The following is a 14554-nucleotide window of genomic DNA, read 5'->3' on the forward strand; positions in this document are numbered from 1 at the left end:
GGGAGGGGCTGTGAGGGCTGTAGGGACTGGGTGGGAGGGGGAGGGGCTGTGAGGGCTGTAGGGACTGGGTGGGAGGGGCTGTGAGGGCTATAGTGACTGGGTGGAAGGGGCTGTGAGGGCTGTAGGCAGTGGAGCATCTGCAGAGGATGGTCTGTCCTTCACAGGACTAAACTCCCATAGCCTCTGCAGCGGCTGCCTCTCTTGCTGGCTTCCTCAGATGGGGTATGGGTCAAATCAGAGGGCACTATGTAGTCCTCAACACAGCAAAGCTCTCCTGGGTAGGTGTCAGGCCCTGGGTCAAATCCTCAAATACTTCCTTTCTCCTCAAGAGAACTTGCCTCCTGGATCTGTAGGGAAGTTGAGGGACCTGTGGGGAAGCCATGACTACCATAGCTGGAGTTCTGAGCCAGGTCAGTAGGTTGCCTTCCTGGGTGGTGTCACTGCTCTCCTGAGTTTAGCACATACCCTGTGGCTGGCTAAGACAAAGTCAACCGGCCTTGTGGGAAGGGTCTGAAATCTTTGGGCACTGTTTGTACGACCTTCCCATGGTCTGAAATTATCCCCAAGAAAAACCCTCTAGCACAATAACTTTAAATGAATCTCCTATGCGTTCGCAGGATGCTCATTCTAGAAACCTCCACCTGTATCTAACGTCATCTCTCTGGACTGAACACCAGACTGTGTGACTTAACGCTGAGTCCCAAGGGCTGCTCAGAGGGGGTGCCTCTGAACATGGCATATCTAAGGGCAGAGGAAGGAAGAGACACAAGAGCCATCTAGCTTGTGACTGAATCTGAGAGAGGGTGCGTGCATACATATGGTCCCTATCATCCAGCTGCTCACCCGTGTCGGTCTGTCCATCCTCTTTCCCCTCACCATTTTACTCTCTTCTCAGCAACGAGATCCCTCATCTTTGGCTTGACTACCTTTAAAGCTCTCAGGCATTTTGATGGAGGCAGGAGACTCTTGGAAGTGCTATTTTTCTTGTTTGTACCCCATCCCACTCCAGTACCCCTTGGAGGCAACCCCTCCCTCTTTCAGGTCCCAGATTCAAAGCTGACCTGCATAAAGGGCTCCATCTTGCGCAAGGTTCTCCCAGCATGCACCTGCAGGGCATCCACAGCCTGGCCTGCCTCGTGCTCCTTCTGCTTCAGCTTCTGCTCCAGGGCCTTCGCTTTCAAGCCTAGGTCCCTAGCTTGGGAGTTCTGAGGGTTCGAAATGGTAGGTTCAAGTAAGACTGAGGACTAGACCCTCAGCTCAGGAAAAAGTGCCCCGCTGTGCTGAAGGTCAGCCTGTGGCTACTAGCCCAGAACTAAAACTTCTGGTCCTGATCCCAGAGTGTCTCCTGTTGTTCTAGGCACCTCAGACACCCAGGGGCAAGGCAACGGCAGGATACAGCAGGGTTTCAGAGAAACCAGGCCAGGGGACTCTGTCATCTGAGGCTCAGACCCCAGGCTGACTAATTTTCTAGCTGGGCAGCCATAGGAAACTCCAGCTACCTGTCCTGACCTGTGGGTATGACTGCCTTTGTTCCTTGCAAGGTGAGAGAGTCCCTCCCCAGGCCCACAGACCTTCCTCCATCTGAACCTTGACCTATGTGCTTCCGAATACAGTGTTCTAGATGTTAGAAAAGCAGAACTATGTAGCAGTGTATGATCCGAGCTCTCAGTGGTATCTGGGTCACCCAGGTTATTGCATGTAAAGAAAGCAAGAGAAGACACAAGGCCGTAGCCGCAGGCAGCCTCAGTCCCAAATGTACTAGGATAGATTTCTGGTTTTTATTTCCTTGGTGTTTCCGGTGGAACCAGGGCCTTGTGCATGCTGCGCACACACTCTCTCCCCAGCAGCGGCACCAAGAGCTGGCTTAGTGCTCTACTAAAGCCGGGTTTCTGAGACTGGAGATCTCAGGATTCCCCAACAGACAAGCTAGGCAGGTTGTGGAATGTTCAGTGCTGGGCTCACTAGATCCCCTCCATCTCCTACCTCTAAAATCGAGCCAGAGGAGGGCGAGTCCTCAGGATAGACGGTCACTATGGCTAGAACTCAGAGAGGGAAATCCTTGGTCAAGGTCACTGCTGGAGTGGGAACTGGACACATGTCACCCTCATCCCTCTGATGTCCTTGGTCATGTCATAGTTATAGCCTTGGGATGAAAGAGGCTGAACCCCCTTCTATTTCAACAGGCCACATCTCAGTTAACAAGAAGCCCTTCCCGCCTCTGCCTGGCCCTCTGACTTCTCCATTATTTAGAACCTTCACTGCCATCCCATAAGGAGCTCCAGGATGTCAAACTGACCACTGCTTCAGAGGTGACCAGTGAGCCCAGATGTGGGGCTGTGTCACCAGTGACTTGTTTCACCATGGCCAGTGCCTTTTCAGCTTCGGGCAGCACCTCTGCCACAGCTGTGCCCAGGGCAGTCTGAGATGCCTGCACCTCTTGGTACCTGGGAGGAAAGAGGTCAGGATGAGGCACAGAATAGGGTACAGGACATCCCTCTCCATCTCTATCAAAACTGCTGGCTGGAGCTGTTGATCTGCAAAGCCTAGATTTTACCCTGTGCAGGTCAGGACCCAGCAGCTGGCCTGGGAAAGTGGCTAGGACTTTGTGTGTGTGTGTGTGTGTGTGTGTGTGTGTGTGATTGTGTGTGTGTGTGTGTGTGCATGCCTGCCTATGAGTATAGGTGTCCAGGGAGGCAAGAAGCATCAGATGCCCTGGAGCTAGAGTTGGAAGCAGTTGGAAGCCACACAGCGTGGCTGGAAACTGATCTTGGGTTCTCTACAAGAGCAGTAAGTGTTCCTAACAGCTGAGCCATCTCTCCAGTCTCTGAAGCTTTCGCATGAGCAGACCCATTATTCCCTTATTCAGTTTGGGCACGCCACCGTGCTCAGGCTACTGTGCACCTGAGAACCACACATTCTGCAGACCCCTAGATCCTCTTGGCAAGCTTCAGAGAGAGCTACCTGCGAGAGAGGATAGAAGAACAGTGGCGTGGGCTGTGATCTCGGTTGACTACGCCTTCGCTGCTGCCCTTTGGCATATGTTGCTCTTTGGATATGAAGTGACCCCCATGGGAGCATGTATCTGAACACTTGGTCCCCGTTTAGTGTCAGTGAGGACTTTATGGAACTTTTAGGAGGTGGAGACTTGCTGGAGGAAGTGGGTCATCGGGGAGAGGGCCTTGGGGTTTTATGAGGGGAACTTCCTGTTCACTCTCTGCTTCTTGATTGAAGATGCAACATAACCAGCCCGCTTCCTGCTCCTGCCCCATGCCTTTCCGGCATGAAGCCAGGCGTAACTGGTCCAACAGAGATGAAGATATTCTGAGCCTCTCATGTTCTCCCTTTGTTATCAAGTTTCAGAAACTTTGGACTCCAGGAACTAGAATTCCCTCAGGAGCTGGCAAATGGTGGCACTTGGGAGGCAGAGACAGGAGGATCTCTGAGTTTGAGACCAGCCTTGTCTTCAAAATGAGATCCAGGATAGCCAGGGCTACACTCGGAAACCCTGTCTCAAATAACAAATTGCAAAAATAAACCAACAAACCAAAAATTCCCTCAGGAGAAAGCCTATCTCCTGAACCAGACAGACAGACCTTTTCTTCCAGAAGATCACAAGAACAGGAGCTGGAGCCATGACGGTCTCCAATGGTCAGGGCTACACCTTGCCCAGGACTGCTTAAATATTAACCTTCCAGTTGCCAGAAGACAGACTGACAGGAACAGTAAGGAGTTCCCCACTGGATATCTTTGTCCCTCCCTCCAGAGTGGCCACATTGCTAAATCTCTTTCTTATGCTTTTCAATATTAATTTGGCCTTTTCATCCAAGGATGGATGGCTGAACCTGGCTTGCTGGGGCACAGGCTGTGATTCTAAGCCCAGTAACAATGTCTCTCTCAGAATGATGGAAAAACTCCCTCTAACTGGAAGCAGGAGAAACCTTTCCTCCCTTAGTTGTTTTAGCTCAGGTATTTTGTTACAGCAACTAGGAAGGTAATTACTACTGTGTATTACTCCTTACTACCGGCAAATGGAGGCCTGAATGATAGGCAGGGCTCAGGGGGAGCTGGTTCTGGAAGCAGTAGCCTCTAGCTGGTTCTCACAGGCTCCTGGAAGCTTAGCCCAAGCTTTTCTGCACACGCACGGAGACCTCACCTGTCCTCCAGTTCCTGCTGATCCTCCGAGGCCACTCTGCCAGTCAACAGCTTCCACAGGAGCTCATAGCTGGTGTTGGAGGCGAGCAGGGCCCTTTCCGTGGTACCTTTAATCTTGGTGGCTGTGTCCCTGTGGCTATATGAGTTGGCATGACTGTCACTGTGAGCATGCACAGAAGTGGTGGCGCCCAGACCACACCCCTACCTGCTTCAAGGGTCTCTGCCCACCCACTGCTGCAGCAACATCTGGGACACTCTGGGTTTTTATTCCTGTCACTCATCAGTTACACCTGTGGTGCTGGTGGGAGGACGGGCAAAGGCCTTCCACCACATGGCCTCTCATACAGACCAGCCAGCTAGGATTGCATCCTGGATCTTATCCTGCCCTCCATGAGTAAGTCAGCGAACTCCTCTGGATCTGTCTCTTCATCTCTAAAGTGAGTCTGGTCCCAGAGCTAAAGAGGAAAACTGTGGGCTAGAGGGATGGCTCAGCAGTTAAGAGCACTTTCTGCTTTTGCACAGGTCCAGAATTCAGTTCTCAGCAGCCACATGAGTCAGCTCATACCTGAGACCCCAGCTCCTGGGATCCTACACCTGCCTGCTTCCTTGGGTAGATATATTATTTATTATGTATGCATGTGTGTCTGTGTGTGCATGTGAGTACAGGTGCCCTCAGGGGTGGAGAAGGGGGAGTCAGGTTCCCTGGAGTATAGGAAGCTGTGAGTCACCCAATGTGGGTGCTGGAAGAGCAATATATGCTCTTAATTGCTGAGCCATCACTCCAGCCCCACAAAAATTATTTTTTTCTTTTTTATTAAGAGGAAAATATGCTGGGCATAGTAGCATAGACCCTTAATCCCAGCAGTAGGGAGGCAGAGGTAAGTGGATCTCTGTAAGTTCAAGGCCACCCAGCCTACAGAGTGAGTCTGAGGACAGCCAGGGCTATACAGAGAGACCTTATCCTGAAAACATGCACAGGCACACACACACACACACACACACACCAAAAAAGAAGAAAATATATGTGATGCATTTACATACATGTAAAATTTAAAAGATGAACATTGCTATGGATTCTATGCTTTTGGGATCATAAGTTGTTTTTTAAAGGAAACAGAAAAAAAATCATCCAAATGCTTCCCTGGGGTGACAGCTCAGTTGGAAATGTGCTCACCTTGCAAGCAGGAGGTCCTGAGTTTGATCCCCAGCACCCACATAAAAAGCTGGGTGCAATGGCATGCATGTGTAATCCCAGCCAGGGAAGGAAGAGAGGCAGGTCCCTAGGGTTTACTGGTTATCCTTATTGGGTCCCCAGCCCAGTGAGAGGTCCTGTGTTCAAAGAAACGGTGCATGTCATTTAAGAAATGTCACTCTAGGGCTGGAGAGATGGCTCAGCCGTTAAAGGCTAGGCTTACAACCAAAAATATAAGAAATGTCACCCTAGGTTGTTGCACACACACACACACACACACACACAGAGACACACACACAGAGAAATATCATCACACACACCCATAACCAATGACTACTAGTGGATGACTGGATAAACAAAATGTGATATATCCTAGGCCATTATATACCCTAGATACATACCCTAGACTATTGTGCACCCACACAAAGGGATGGAGCACTCCTTGTGCTGTAATGAATCCTGAAAACTCTACAGGAAGTGAAAGAAGCCAAAAGCAATGCTCCATGTGTCACGTGACCCCATCTACACGAAATGGCCTGAAGAAACAAATCTACAGAGACAGAAAGTAATCTTTGCCAGGAGAGGCTGGAGAGGCTGGAGAGGCTGGAGAGGCTGGACTGGGGGATGATGAAAACTGTAGACAGGGTTTAAACGGTAAAAATGGTCTAGATTTACATCTGCTGGTCATGTGACTCTTCGAATATGAGATACTAAACTACAAAGTACAAAAATTACTTTGTGTGTGTGTGTGTGTGTGCAGACCAGAGGTCAGCTTCAGGTGTGGCTCTTCCGGATATGTTCACCTTGTTCTGAGATATTACCATTACTACTACTATTTATTGTCTTTTGAGACAGAGGTTCTTTGTGTAGTCCAGGCTATCCTGAAACTTGCTTTGTAGGTTAGGCTGGTCTCAAACTCAGAAATCTGTCTGCATCTATCTACCAAGTGCTAGGATTAAAGGCATGCAACACCACAGTCTGGCATTCACTTTCTTTCTTTCCTTCCCTTCCTTCCTTCCTTCCTTCCTTCCTTTGTTATACAGTATTTTTTCTTTTCTTTTTATTTTATGTGCATTGGTGTCTTCCTACATATTTGTCTCTGTGAGGTGTCAGATTCCCCTGTAACTAGGGTTACAAACAGTTGTGAGCTGCCATGTAGATGCTGGGAATTGAACCCAGGTCCTCTGGAAGAGCACTGAGTACTCTTAACCACTGAGCCGTCTCTGCAGCCCTCCCACCTTGTTTCTTAAGACGGGTCTCTCACTGGGACCTAGGCTAGGCTGGCTGGCTAGTGTGCTCCCAGGGTCACATCTTTATGCTGCATGCTGCATCCAGTATCTCTGCATCCTTACTGCTGAAGTTACAAGTCAGTGCCACCACAGCTGGCTTTGTACATGGCCTTTGGGGATTGACCTCAGGTCCTCATGCCTGTGTGATAAGCAAATTGACTGACTGAGCCATTTCCCCAGGCCCTATGAATTACATCTTTAAAAATGTGTGGGCCTTTTAAGCCACCAGATGCTAAGATGCATTCCATTGAGCAAGATTTCCCCCAGGATGTCTGTGCCTCTATCCGTATCCCACCCAACCCCTTCCTATGCTGGTAACATTTACTCCCCACTGGGCAGCCCTTGGGTTCATCTGGTCCTAGCTCCTAGAGGCTAACACTGACACTGGAGCCTGTCCAAGAAGGACTGCCCCACCCCCTCTGTCAACAGTTCGGGCATGAGCACAGTCCCCCATATCCTGGAGCTCTGGGACTCACCTCCTGGCAAGGATGTGGGCCTCTAATGCCAGGTGACTCCAATTGGTGGGTGCGCTGAATCCTTCCTGAAGACTTGCCTTGAAGAACAGAGTGAAAAACTGAAGCTCATCCTGGAAAGTCAAGGGTTACAGCCAGCTAGCTGACTGGGCAGAATAGAATGGTGTCAATATTGTATAAATGCACAAGGCTAACCACGACACCAGCACTCAGAGAGCAGGGTATCCCCTGTCTGCTCAACACAAATTTGCTCTTTGGAAACAGTGACTTTCTCCATCAGTAAGAGACCCAGTGTGAACCAGTTTGCAGGTGACATCAAACATCCTATAAAGAGTACACCACACCACAAGCAATCCATTAAGGGCAGGGCTGGGCCAAAGACTCCTACAGAGGCTCCATGGGAAGCAAGGTTGGGGGGACCATGGTACCAGAAATGAGAGTGCTGAGGCTGCACGCAGGATCCCTTCCTCTGAGGACTGAAATGTCTCCTCCAGCTCTGCCAGCTGGACGCAGGTCTTCTGAGCTCCATCCTGGGCACAGTGTGCATTCCCTCTCAGCACCTGCAGCTGCTGCCAAGTGGCCTTCACAGAGTCCTCCAGGCCCACCATCTGCTCCAGGAAGGTCCCCGGGGCCTCTGTGGGAGGCCAGAGATCCCATGATTCCAATCACTCAATCACTGATTGAGATTCCACATGAAAGGCCCCTCATGCAAGCTCCACCCACCTCCAGTACAACAAAGGAGAAACCTGCCCATTTTATAGCTATAAAGGTTGAGGCTCAGGGAAGGCAAGCCAGGACTTGTAGGTCCTTTGGAACCACAATGGGCATCTCCAGAATCTGAGCTGGAAGTTGAGCCCTAACCCAGTTCAGTGCTGTGGCTCTGACTGAGGCTCACTGGAGCCAACTGACGCTCTGGCCTGCTCACCTTCCGCCAGCTGCTGAAGCACAGCTACTTGCAGAAGGCAGCTGTACAAAGTGATTGGCTCAGTTTCAACATTCTGCAAATTTTCTGTATCCCAAGGCCACATTCCACCTGGCCTAGTGACAGGTCTGCTTTTCTTAGTTACTAATTCTTTTGAAATGTGCCAAGCACTGGCTGGAGGCACGGCAGCAAGCCAACAGGCTGAGAACCAAAACCCCAGAGGACACCTGTTCAGCACCTGGAACAGCGCCCCAGGCGTGCAAGGTGTGTGGTTAAATGGATAAATGGTTAAATGAATAAAGCCAGACAAAGTTTATCTTGAGCTGACAGTCAGTGCAGGGCAGGAGACAGGGGACAGGGGACAGAGACCCATGTTAATACCATTACAGGTGGACTAGGGACATGGGAGGAGAGGCCTGTGGGGTATCATGACTATCCTGAGAGGTTCCAAAGTGTCTAACCAGCCCAGGCTCTACCAGTCCCCTCACCACCCAGTGTGCCATCCTCTGTACCTTGAAATAGGTGGTAACCTGGGTAGACATCCCCCCGAGGGGCTTCTCTCTGCAGAATGTCTAGTGGTCCCCAGGGGCTGCCACAGTCGGACCCCTGAAGCCACCCCTCCATCATCATCAGCCTCGCCTTCAGCTTGGCTGCCTGTAGGGGACAGTTGGGAAGGAAAGCTGTATGAGACCAGAATCTCTGCTGCTGTGTATTACCCTTGGCTTCTGCCTGGTTCATCCTGTCCTTGGGTTCTCCCCTTCCAATCCTACACGCATCTCAGTGCTGAGGGCTCACCAACCCCAAGGACCTATCTTGCCAACTTCACCATCTACTTCCCCTCTCACAGCCTAGCATCTGCCAGCCACACCCCTGACCTACTGAGGGAGGGACAGAGAGAGTGAAAAGGAGTCCCATAAAGATGTGTGTGCCCGAGTCCATGTATGCATATGTGCTTTTATGTGCACATGTGTGTACATGTTTGCATGGGCAGACATATGTACATATACATATGTGTAATGGAGATCAGAGATCAACCTTGGTCATTGTTCCTGTTTAGATACCACCTACTTTGCTGGGTTTTGTTTGCTTGCTTTTGTCTTTGTTTTTAAATAGAATCCTTCACTGGCCTAGAGGTCATCAGTCTCTGCTGATCGGCTAACAAGCCAAGGGGATCTGGTTGTCTCTGCTTCCCTAGCCTCTGGATGCCACTGTGTCCCCATTTTCATGGTTTCTGGGTCCAGACTCAGGTCCTCAAACTTGTATGCTAAGCTCTTTTCTAGCCCCCATGTATAGTTTTGCCTATTCTGTTTCTAGGGCTTGGCACACACTGCAGGTGCTCTGGGCACGTGCTGCCAGTGTGTGCTGTGTTGACCCCATGCTTTTACCCACATGCACAGCAGCTGCATTTATACTGTGTGCAGCAGGAGCCAGCTGAGATGAGGGTGCCTGCCATGGCTCAATGCCCTTTGCAGTCATACTAAGCAGAGGACCAGGTTCCAAGCTCTGTCCTCAGATACAAAGCCCCCAGCACTCAGACAGAAGAGCTTAGACTTTCTGTGCCTTTTGTGAACTCATTTGGAATAATAAAAACTGTTCTAGGCAGGGGGAGACCACATAGTAGCTTAGTTTACACAGTGGCGCAAAACGCATGCTGTCCTACAGCAATAGAAATGCCGGGCATAGGGACCTGCCCTGCTTGCCCCATGGGCTTATAGCTAGAGCTCAGGATGGGCCACGTTCTTCTACATCCCATATGTTCTCAGTGCCACGCTCGGCCTGGGAGGCTTGAAGGCTTGAATTAGCTATTCTGGAGTTGGATATTAAATCTTCCAAGGTTGCCCTCTGGTTAGACAAGACAACTAATATGGAGGGTGTCTCTCAGGGTGCCTGCCATCTCATCCCCACAGAGCTTGACAAGTATGACCTTGGCTCTGGGAGGCTGGGAAGGGATATGACAAGAGACACCTCTGGTTCATCCGGGACAGGGGGACCAAATGAGGACTAGGTGGATTGGAATGAGGAGGCTGGATGAACTCAGGAGAAAGTGGCCAGTGGGAACACAGAGGTCTGTGAATGATCAGGCAGCTCCTGGACCACAGCATGGAGCTGGTGTTCCATGGAGATGTGAAATCGACCTGAAGGTGGGCAGGTCTGGGCATGGCAACTTACTTCCTCCTTCACTAGGGCATAGCAGGTGGGACACTCTTGGCAGCCCGTGTCACCATCCGCGAGGAAGAAATTGTCCTGGCAGCGGTCACATTTATAGCCCACGAAGCCAGGCCGGCACACACACGTGCTGTTCTCATGGCACTGGGACGAGGCAGCACCCAGTGAGGAGCACCTACAGTCTGGAGGAGAACAGCCAGCTATGGGGACCTAATAGTGATCCCCTACTCATCTCCCACCCCCGAATCTGAATTCCCATAGCCCCTGAATGTCCTCAAATGAGTGTCCTCCAGGGCTCCATGTCAAAGACTAATCAGAAGGTTAGAACTGGCAACCTACCCTTCAATCTCATTTAATGCAATGTTCCCAGGGACCCAAAACCGTCAAAACAGTGTCTGTACAAGCAAGGAAACTGTGGCTCACATGTGTCTGTAGACATACAGGTTTAGTGGTCATATTAGAGGAGCCACTAGGACCCCACATTCCTCACGCTCCTGCACTCCAGGTTCTCAGGCCCAGCATCTGCTTGCCATCTTCTCCATCGGGTCATCCCCAGCAAGAGACCTCGGTCCTGCTCCCCCACAGCCCACCAGGACCCAGCTACCCACCTCGGCAGCCCTTGATGGAGAAGCCAAAGAAACCCATCTGGCATCTGTCACAGGCTTGGCCGGTGACGCCAGGTCGGCAGGGGCACTGGCCAGTCTTGGGGTGGCACTTGTTCTCTAAGGAGCCGAGTGGGTGACATTTGCAGCTGTGACAAGAAACAAGAAAGAGGTTTGATCAGGCTACCCCTTAACCCAGACACTAATAGCTGTAGAGGTGTCCAAGGACACAGGATACAGGAAAAAAGAAAAAAAGAAAAAGAAAAAGGAAAAGAAAAAGAAAAAAACAAAACCGCCATGGGCACAGATCTTCAGATCTGGTAAATCACTGTGAAATTCACACACACTGAAGGCTCCAAGGAGCTGCACAAGGAAGACTTCCCTCAGCCTTTCCCTGGAGTCTTCCTTTGAAGCTGAGACATCCGTCTCAGGTGCTTCTGTGGTCAAAAAGTCACCCAGTGATAGGTGTTACTGATGAGAGTCAGAGCAAACCAGCCACCTGCCCACCTGGCCAGCTCTTGGGCAGTTCTTGGCCTGCCTCCTGGGCTGGCAGAGCCGTGCGTCTGATACCAAGAGACTGAGCTTTTTGTCCCCTTTGGTGAAGGGCACAGCATATCTGGAAATGGACCTGAGATGACACATTCCAGATCAGGCCTGTCCCTGAGGCTCCTCGATGCCCTCTTCCCCTGGCAAGACACCCAGGGCACTCACAGCCTCACCCCCTACCTCTGGCAGCCCCTCCCAGACTGGAGGTCATAGAAGCCAGGGCTGCAGTGGCTGCAGTCCCTCCCGGTGACATAAGGCAGGCAGGTACACTGGCCAGTCACTGGGTTGCAGGTCTTCTCACTGATTGAGCCCCTCAGGTCACAGCTGCAGGCTGGGAGTTGCAGGAAAGGGTATTAGAATCATCTATTTAAACTTTAGCGGGTATAGGCAGAATCTGAGAAGCCAAGGGAGCCCCAGAGATGACAGTCACTCAGGCCAGGTTCCTGAGAACCTCTTGGGAAAGGCTTGAGGGACAAACTTCAGTCTCAGCCTTATTTGCTGTGTCTTTGGTGAGCCAGCCCAGAAAAAGTGGAGATTTTCTCCTGATGTCTCAAGCCTGCAGGCTGGGAACAAGGCCAGAGATGTGGTCCCTGATCACAGGCAGAGCCTGGCAGCCATCTCTGGAGCCATATACTTCTCTCCCAGGAACCACAGTGCAGCATCCTTTTTGATGCCAGAGCAGGGTTTCCAGGAGGCGGCTCCACACTGCAGGACAGTGAGGTGTGGATGACACCTTGTGAGAAACGGTTCTGAGGGCATCTGATCAGCATGAAAGCTGAGCTGCTGATGCAGGACTTCCAGGAGCCTGATTCAGGCAGATGCAGGCTGTGGCGCTGTGGCAGGCACGGGGCTGAGTGCAACCCAAGCAGGTAGGAGGGCAGATGAGAGAAAGTCTTGACCTTACTATCCCTGCATCAGCCTCATGTGCTAACTATGGACATGAGGAAAGGGCTGAATTATTAATGTAGGGTGACAATGTGGGATAAGAGCTTATGAGATGTCAGGACTGAAGGAGCCTTGGGGAAGAACAAATCCTAGTGCTTTTTAGAGGACAGAGAAGGCAAGAGACCTGCCTAAGGCTGCTCAGCCAAGCAGAGGGGCCAGGCAGTTTGGTAGCTTTCTCAGCTCTTCTGTCTGGGTCCCAAATGAGGGTTGAGGACAGAGGTTCCCACACCTTACCCCATGGGTCTGAGATTTTGGGTACTCACGAGCACATTTGTCCGCAGGCCTTGTGGCCAAGGCACTCCCATAGAAACCATCCCGACAGCGCTCGCACTGGGTCCCTGTTGTGTTGTACAGACAGCGCAAGCAGCGGCCAGAATGAGGGTCACAGTTGCCCACAGCATTGAGATCCACATTCCCGCTGCACTGGCACCGTTGGCAGGGCTGGGGAGCTCCAGAGAGTCCGAGAGGATCCCCAAAAAAGCCGTCTCCGCAGGTCTCACATCGTCGTCCTGTGTGTGGGAGGGGCAGGCTCGGAGCACTGGCCGGCTGCACTCAGCATGCTGTGTAGCAATCACACAGCTTAGCCTCTGGCTGCGGCTAGGCAGGGTCTCCGGCTCGCGTGGCCTTCAGTAAGGTACTAAAGCACTGCCTGCTGACAGTGTGGCCCTGGGCAAGCCATTGTGCCTTCCTAACTGCGGAGAGGCCTCACCAGGTCATCTGTGCAGAGCACCGACTGCTGAGCGCCCAGCAGTAGCAGGTACCACAGGGTCCACCTTCATCCTTTGCATCTTCACCAGCATCTTCCTCAGCATCACTTGGACTTAGGCCAGGCTCAACTCAGATGTCCGGGGAGGAAGTGATGTGGGTAAGGAAGCTGGTGGAAATCCTTGATCTGTAAGCCACCCAGGCCCTCCCTCTAGGGGTGCTTCCCTCTGGCAGCAGCAACTGCTCCTGAGATGGATGTTCTCTTAGGAATGTCCCACCCACCATGCAAGCGTCTCTCACTCTTCTCTCTCACTGGCTGGGTTTAGTGGGGGTCAGAAAATGGGGACAGGTTAGAAATGGAGGGGCAGTCTGATGCCAATGGGTGCAGATTCTAACCCCTAGGGAGCAGGATACGCCACAAGGCCATTCAATGCAGACACTAATCCCACACGAAGCCAGATACTAAATAGAACAGAAGGACAATACTCGCTTCTACTTAGGAGACAAATTCAGCAACACAGTCAAATAGTAGTGAGGAGTGAGTGAGGGACGGAGCACTTAGACCACAGCTCAGAGGACACGGCGCTCACTGGGGAGGATGGTGGCCCACGATGCCAGGGCCCTTAGGCCAATGAATCACATGCTTAAAATGATGGCCAAGGAGGACAGTTTTATGATATGGGTTTTATTATGATAAAGAATTAATGATGTAATATACCGATAGCCATTTAATTGTCCACTTTAAGTGGGTGACTTTGTGGGGCATTGCAGATGCCTCAGAGGCTGTTAAATGCACCTCTGAGGGAAGAGTGGGGGAGGTCCTGCAGCAGGGAGTGGGAGCAGGGGAGGATGGAACTTGGGAGGAGAGGGCTGTTTGCCTTGTATTACCTGATTCTCACAAAAAAATGGAAAGCTGAAAAGCCCTGTGTGTGTGTGCATACAGGCAACCGTGTGTGCATGTGTGTGGGAATACACACGTGTTTATGAGCGTGAAGGCCAGGGATCAGTGTTGGGTGTCATCCTCAAACAAGCAGAGAGCTTTGTGTTGTCAGACAGGACCCCTGAGCCCCACTGCACTTCCTGGACTAGCTAGCCATTGAGCTCCCAGTATCCCACTGCCTCTGCCTCCCTAGTGCTAAGGGGATAGGTGTGTGCACTTGATCTTTGTCTACATGTGCTCGGAGTCTCAGACTCAGATCAACCCGTTTCTTCAGCATCACTTCCTAAGATGAGCCTTCCTTTGAAACATGAAAACCTTTGCACTGAGGTTTCCCACCTTTGCAATGAGGATCCCAGGTCCCTTGACTTCATCCCAAGCCACGAGTACAGCTCTAAAAGCCTATATATGGATCTTCCAAGGTTCCATTATATATGGCCAAGGCCCAGGTCTGCAGTAACTCAGCATACTGGGGCCTTGACAAAAAGACTGTCTCCAGAAGTCATGCTTGTCACCCCTAGGGGCAGGCTTTTCCCCACCTATCATACCCTAACCTCCGCTAGAGCCAGGGCAGAATCAGGGCTCGGGCTTGGTCTTTCTGGGGAATAGAGCAGAAGCCACTCAC

The 14554-nt window shown here is 51.3% G+C and overlaps 1 protein-coding gene across 4 annotated transcripts in view; it reads right to left on the reverse strand.

Annotated features, from left to right (window-relative positions):
• Lamc3 (laminin subunit gamma 3) overlaps positions 1 to 14554 on the reverse strand; it is a 57804-nt gene that overhangs the window by 13656 nt on the left and 29594 nt on the right. For 2 of the 4 annotated variants that reach the window (XM_028757119.1, XM_028757118.1), the window contains exons 14-23: positions 12551 to 12796; positions 11523 to 11673; positions 10803 to 10945; positions 10198 to 10376; positions 8541 to 8682; positions 7535 to 7740; positions 7110 to 7186; positions 4154 to 4288; positions 2297 to 2444; positions 1062 to 1205 (exon numbers count right to left, since the gene is read on the reverse strand). In XM_028757119.1, coding sequence (XP_028612952.1) covers positions 1062 to 1205; positions 2297 to 2444; positions 4154 to 4288; positions 7110 to 7186; positions 7535 to 7740; positions 8541 to 8682; positions 10198 to 10376; positions 10803 to 10945; positions 11523 to 11673; positions 12551 to 12796 — 1571 coding nt within the window. Of the gene's footprint in view, positions 1 to 1061; positions 1206 to 2296; positions 2445 to 4153; positions 4289 to 7109; positions 7220 to 7534; positions 7741 to 8540; positions 8683 to 10197; positions 10377 to 10802; positions 10946 to 11522; positions 11674 to 12550; positions 12797 to 14554 lie in introns of all 4 variants that reach the window. The other 2 variants (XM_028757117.1, XM_028757116.1) reach the window with 1 other exon arrangement.

The sequence above is a fragment of the Grammomys surdaster genome, unplaced genomic scaffold (assembly GCF_004785775.1).
Source record: "Grammomys surdaster isolate TR1022 unplaced genomic scaffold, NIH_TR_1.0 126133, whole genome shotgun sequence".
NCBI lineage: Eukaryota > Metazoa > Chordata > Mammalia > Rodentia > Muridae > Grammomys > Grammomys surdaster.